Source organism: Elephantulus edwardii, unplaced genomic scaffold (genome assembly GCF_000299155.1).
Source record: "Elephantulus edwardii isolate Elephantulus edwardi_28Jun2011 unplaced genomic scaffold, EleEdw1.0 scaffold00146, whole genome shotgun sequence".
In the NCBI taxonomy this organism is placed as follows: domain Eukaryota; kingdom Metazoa; phylum Chordata; class Mammalia; order Macroscelidea; family Macroscelididae; genus Elephantulus; species Elephantulus edwardii.
This window is the reverse complement of record NW_006399896.1, coordinates 8167541-8174327: the sequence shown is the minus strand read 5'-3', so window position 1 is coordinate 8174327 and position 6787 is coordinate 8167541. Positions and strand designations below refer to the sequence as shown.

Sequence of the window (6787 nt, the reverse complement as noted above, 5' to 3'; positions counted from 1 at the left end):
GGCTAGCATCAGCTGGGATTCTTGACTGTTAGGCTTGCTTATGGTCTCTCAAGCTTAGTGGTCTCAATGTAGTTTGCCTTTTACTAATGGTTGTTCAGAGCTCTCAGAAAAGATGTTCCGAAAGGCTAAGGTGAAAATGGCAAAGCTTCTTCTTACCTACTGTCAGATATCATGCAATGCCATATTTCACTGGTTGCAAATGAGTCACAGTCAGCCCAGACTCAAGGAAAAAGACTATCCAAAGGTAAGCATGGCTCATTGGAAGATCATCTTTGGAGATTGACTTCCAAAGTAGTTAATATTCTAAATCTATGTAGGTGCTAAAGTATCACTCACATTTTCAGAAGAGAGTTATTTTTGTAGATTGAATTGCATCCTTTTTGCTTGTGGTAGTAGGTTTGGTGACATAGTGGATCCTGGCTAAAATAAGGAATACCAGAAGAATGTCTATTTGTGCATTATTGACTATTCAAAGGCATTTGACTGTGTGGATCATAACAAATTGTGGTTGACATTAAGAAGAATGGGAGGCTCAGAGTACTTAATTGAGCTCATGGGGAACCTATAACTGGACCAAGAGGCTGTTGTGCAACCAGACCCAGGGAACACTGCATGGTTTAAAATTGAGAAGAGAGTGTGTCAGGGTTGTATTCTTTCTCCATACCTATTCAATCGGTATGCTGAGCAAATTATCTCTATAAAGAGGAGTGTGGTATCAGGATTGGAGGGAGACCCATCAATAACCTGCATTATGCAGATGACAAAATCTGGCTTGCTGAAAGTGAGGAGTAACGACGTCAGTATGAGGACTAAGGTGTGTCTCATTCAGGCCACAGTCTTTCTAATAACTTTCTGATAACTTGCTAATGCATTTGAGAGCTGGACAATGACTAAATATGACAAAAAAAGGATTGACACTTTTTTTGTTCTTTGCCAGGGATATATATTTTTAATAAATTATAAATATTTTTTACATTTATAAAGACATTAAAGAATTCTCAAAGTTATTTAATCTTCATCCTTCTGGAATTATTTCTTCAAAGCAGAGCATCATCTCATATCTTAAATCCCAGGGCTCTCATGCACTCCTTATGGGCCTCAATCAGGTGTCCACAATGCTCTTCTCCTTTCTCGATGATGCACGCATCACGCACCTTCTTGGTCTCTGGGCAGGCACAGCAGGGCTTCAGTGGCTTCTTTTCCTGCGACTTGGACGGGGCAGGGCTTGCGGCGGCCAGATCAGGCATCTTTCGCCCTGAAAGAGCTAAAGACATAAAACACTCTAAACTCTCAGTGCTCCGGGGACCCAGAATTGACACTTTTAAGCTGTGGTGTTGGAGAAGAGCACTGAGCATCCCCTGGACAAACAGGAGAACAAAAAGCTATATCTTGGAGAGGGTGCAGCCAGAGTGCTCTTTGGAGGCAAGAATGGGGAGGCTTTGCCTCACATTCTTTGGGCATTTTCCTAGAAGGGGCTATTTCTTGGAGAAGAACATGATTCTGGGAAGGGTAGAGAGTCAGCGAAGGAGAGGAAGATCCTCAACCAGGTGGATTGACACTGTGACCTCTGCAACAGGCTCTTGGATGTCGGTAAGTGTGAAGATGGCACAGGAACAGGGTTCAGATCTTTTTTTCATAGGGTCATTTTGTGTCCTTGTGGACTCTAAGACCCCTAATAATAGCATAGTACTATTTGGAAATGAGTTGTCTTTGTTATATTAATGAGTTAGGATTAGTGTTGGGTGCTCTGTGTTTGAATTGACTCCAAGGTAAAACCTCTTAAAGCCATCTCTCTCTACTTATTTTGTTGCTGTTATAAGGTGTCATTGAGTTGACTCCAACTCATAGTGACCCCATAAAAAAGAAGACTGAAATTGTGTCCTACGCTGTCCCAACCTCATCATTTCTGCCATGCTCAGACTCATTCTTGCTCTCACTGTGTCAATCCATCTCATTGAGGGTCTTCATTTGATTTACCCTCTACTTTTCCAAGCATAGTGTTTTCTTTCAAGGATTTTTCCCCCTTGATTATATGCCCAGAGTATGTAAGACTCAGGCTCACCATCCTTGTCTCCAACGATCATCCCTCCTGAGCAGACGTTCTTTTGGCTTCTATGGGATAGTCAGTACTTTTTGCCAACACCACAATTCAGAGGCATTGGTTCTTCTTTGGTCTTCCTTATACATTGTCCAATTTTTGAAATATAAAAAAGATTGAGAAGCAAGTGAGAGAAGAAGAGAGGGAGGTAAAAAGAGGATGCCAAGTCACTTGAAGTTTATACAGGAACACAGGCTCAGAAGAGACACAGCCCCTCCTCAGGTACGTGGAGGAGAAGCCTTCCACTAGCGACAGCACCCTGGTTTTGGATTTCAAAGCACATGACAGAGAAACCTGTGGCCCAGTCGGTAAGTAGTTGCACTGCTAACCCAAAAGCCGGCAATTCAAATCCACCAGTTGCTTCTACTGATAAATATGGACTATCTCCTTCTATGTGATTGTCAGCCTCGGAAAACCAGCTGGAAGATCAGCTATGAGTCAGTTTCACCCCAACTGTAATCAGTTGAGTTGAGGCACAGGATAGGGCAAGGTTCTGGGGTTTAGAGGATCACTATGAATCATAGTCAATAAAGTCCACCACACATAACATTAATAGCCTCCAAAATTCACTCATTGCCAAGTCGATGGACTCACAGAGGATGCTCCTGCAAGTTTCCTGAGGCTGTAAATCACACTTGAGGAGATTACCCATCTTTCTCAGGATTCAAACCACCAGATAGGGTAGGGCTTTGGGTGAGCAGTGGAATTGCCTATGGACTACGATGTCTCCTAAAGTAGGAGAAAATAAACTTCTAACTGGTATTCCAGGTTTGGAAGCAGGAGTGGCATCCACTTCCTAAACCACATGCCTCTGGAAACTCTATGAACTTGGAGAAACGACAGTAGTTATAGAAAGGCTTCAGGCCTTTTGTCCATAGGTTTGCTATGAGTCGTGCTGGACTCAACAGCAATTAACAACAATAAATGGTCTTCATCTGTTAAGACTGGGTTTACACCCCACCCCCCCAGTGGGTGTTCACTGTCAAGAAATGAAGTTGCTATGAAGGTGCTGAGTCAGAAAAGCTGACCAGCAGTGGGTCAGTGGGATGGGCGTTTAGAGAGAATGCCACACAAGTGAACAATCAGTGCTAGTGAGAAGAGATTCCAGAAACTGTGGAAGAAAAGAACTCAGGGAGAAAAGAGCAGAGGGTTTCACAAGATCCTGCCATACAGTTTGAGAGCGGGTGACCTATCCACCCCCTGGCATGTTCCACTGAACTTGTGAAATTTTGAAATTATTTCAGAAAGTTAACTCATTAATTACCACTTAATGCAATTTTAAAATATAAAGTTTACACAAAATCTAGATTATTACTTTTCTTGAAAACAGACTTTACAGTGCTGGACTCATGTTCTTCTACGCCTCAAGTTCGGATGGGGCTGCTGCTGTCTAGTTGTTCACAGTCCCTGCTCATTGACTTGCTCCACGTAAAGGCAACAAGATGATGAATACAATTTTAGAAACGTCACTTCGACTAAATCCTTGGGAAAAGATATCACACTAGGAAAGGTAGTTACTGTTGTTGTTATGTGCTGTGGAGTCACAGCTGACCCTCCAGCAGGTTTCCAGAGTGTAAATCACGTGGGAGGAGACTGCCCATCTTGAAATAAGATGTATTGTTTCACCAATTGGCAACACAACTCCTTACTACAATGCCTCCAGAGTCAGCAAATAAAGGAAGACCTTCAACCATGTGGATTGACACGGTGATTTAACAATGACCTTGGGAATGACAGAGACTGTGAGGAAGTGTATGACTGGGCAGGATTCTAATACATTTTTCATAGGGTCACTATAAGTCTAGTTGACTTGATGGCACGCAACAACAACAATGGCAACAAGATTTACAGAATTTTAGAAACACCATTGCTAAGAGGTTTTGGAAACGAGTTGAAAATTGTAGATATTACAACATAAATTAGCAGAGAGATGAAGATACATAAACATACAGGTTCCTCAAATTTGAGAACTAAGGGGCAGTGATGAGATTGTATCTACATGGCAACAGAAACTGGTTTGAAGTGTTAAAATTAAGCGACTATTTTTTTTTTTTAAATCATGCAAATTCCCAGATTGCTGCCTTTCCCACTCTGTTAGCTGGTGAATAGACCTTTGTCTCAAATGTGTTTGAGACACAGTCTTTGTTGAAAATCTCTGGGGGGAAGGTGGGAAGAGTAAGTGGGAAGAAAGAAAGTCGTTTAGAAGACAGGATAGTTCTTCAACAAAATCGTCAGAATCCCAGCACATGGTACAAATTTTGGAACACTACAATTTTTTTCAGAAGGTGTTCCTATCTTTACTGGAACTCCAAGCGATGTCTCCTCCCTAAGAAAATGCTAAATACTATCTATCCCTACCCTTCCTAAGATGACAGCTACTTGATGTGATGTATTCCTGTTGCCACAGGCTTTAAAGGGTCACAGTGATTCTTTAGTCAGTTTAAGGTATTTGAAAAAGTGACACAGCCGGGGATGGGAGAGAAGCAAGAAACAAATAAGCATCACTCTTGGATTTCTTAAGAAGAAAAAAGTACTGGTATTTGTAAAAAAAAAGAAAAAATCTCATCAAAACACAAAAATTGGTGTAACAGAATGAATTTATTTAGTGGTATCACTAGGGAGACAGGGAGGGGTGTCTGTCAACAGCACTAGTGACTGTATCAGAGGGGGTGATATCAAAATGTTTCCAAAAATGTTGGTGTTTCAAATTTGCTTTTAGAAAGTTATTAGTATGGTTATTGTTATGTGCCATTGAGTTCACCGTGGCTCCTAGTGACCCTATGAACTATAGCTCTGAACCCTTCCCTATCCTGAAACAGTCTCATTGTCTTCAACAAACTTGCCCCTATTACTCCAGTTACTGTGTCAATCCCTTTCATGCAGGGTATTCTTTTCCTGTGGTATCCCTCCACCCTTCCAAATATGATGTCCTTCTCTAAGAACCGATCACTCTTGGCAACATGCCCAAAGTATGGGAGATAGAGCCTCAAAATCCTTGCCTCCAAAGAACAACTTGGTTCCACTTTCTCTAGGACAAACCTGTTTGTTCTCTTGGCAGTCCATGATATTGTCAACATTCTTCTTCAGCACCACAACACACAAGCATTGACTCTTCTTCTGTCATCTTCAATCACTGTCCAGCTCTCTGATGCATAGCAAGTAATTGTGAAGACCACGTCCTAGATCAGACATATCTTAGTCACTAGAATGTCATTGTTGCTCTTTGGCACTCTGGAGAAGTCCTTGACAGCAGATTTTCCTAATTCAATTAGTCTTTTGATTTCCTGACTGCACTGCTGGTGCCAAGAGTGTTGATTGTTCCAGTTACACTAGTAATTGGAATGTGGAATGTGAGAAGTATGAAGGTAGGAAAATTGAACATTGTTAAGAAATAGGATGCATAAATACTGACATACTAGGCATTGGCAAACTGAAATGGATTGGCATGGTATATTTTTTAATTAATCATATTGATGCTATCACACTGGAGATAAAAAAAAAAGTGAGGAAACACAAGGTCACATTCAAAGTTAATACTATTAGCGTACTGAAGAACAATGATATCAGTCTGGAGACTAAGGTGTGCCTGATACAGACTATGGTCTTTTCAATCATTTGCTATGCATCAGAGAGCTGGACAATGACTAGCTAGAGATGATAGAAGGAGAATTGATGTCTTTGGGCTGTGGTGTTAGAGAAGAGTATTGAGTGTACCATGGACTGCTAAGAAAACAAACAGCTTCATCCTGCAGAGGATCAGACCAGGCTGCTCCTTGGAGGCAAAGATTCTGAAGTTTCGTCTGACATACTTTGGACGTATTGCAAGAGGGGACCAGTCCTTTCAGAGGGATGCCATGCTTGGGAAGGTAGAGGGACGGCACAGGAGAGGAAGACTTTCAGTGAAATGGATTGATTTAGCGACTGGAGTTATGGGAGTAGGTGTATGAGAGACAATAAGATTGGCACAGGATAGAGCACGGGTTAGGGCTGCTGTACATAGGATTGCTATGAATTGGAGGAGACTTGACAGCACATAGCAACAACAACAATAACAACATTCGTACTTAATACTGTTTCAAGATCCATCCTGAAATGTTGTCAGTAACAGAATAATATCCACACTTATACAAGGAAGACCAATTAATACCGCTATCATTCAAATACATGCAACAACAGAGTCAAAGAGGAGGAAATAGAATATTTCTACCAACTTTTGCAGTTGAAAAAAGATTGAACATGCAACCAAGACGCATTAATAATAATATGTGACTGGAATGGAAAAGTTGGGAACAAAGAAGGGTCAGTAGTCAGAAAACATGGATTTGTTGAAAGAAATGAGTCTGGAGATAGAATGACAGAATTTTGTATAATCAATTATCTATTAATTGCAAAGATCTTTTATGAAAAACACAAACTGCAACTATATATATAGACCTCATCTAATGGCCTACACAGGAATCAGATAGATTACATCTATGGAAAGAATCATTGGAAAAGCTCAATATCAGCTGTGAAAATTAGGTCAAGTGCTGATTGTGGAACAGATCATCAACAACTCATATGCAAGTACAAACCGAACCTTAAAAAAAAAAAAAATATGTTGTCATTTAAATCCAAGGCAACCAAAATATGACTTTGAGTCTATCCCACCTGAATTTCAGAACCATCTCAGGAACAGGTTTGAGGCCT

The 6787-nt window shown here is 40.9% G+C and overlaps 1 protein-coding gene across 1 annotated transcript; it reads right to left on the bottom strand.

The window, feature by feature from the left end:
• Positions 1 to 1055: 1055 nt before the first annotated feature.
• On the bottom strand, positions 1056 to 1247 carry LOC102864097 (cytochrome c oxidase copper chaperone-like). The gene has a single exon (XM_006894583.1). The coding sequence runs from the start codon at positions 1245 to 1247 to the stop codon at positions 1056 to 1058; it is 192 nt and encodes a 63-aa protein (XP_006894645.1).
• Between the last annotated feature and the right edge of the window lie 5540 nt (positions 1248 to 6787).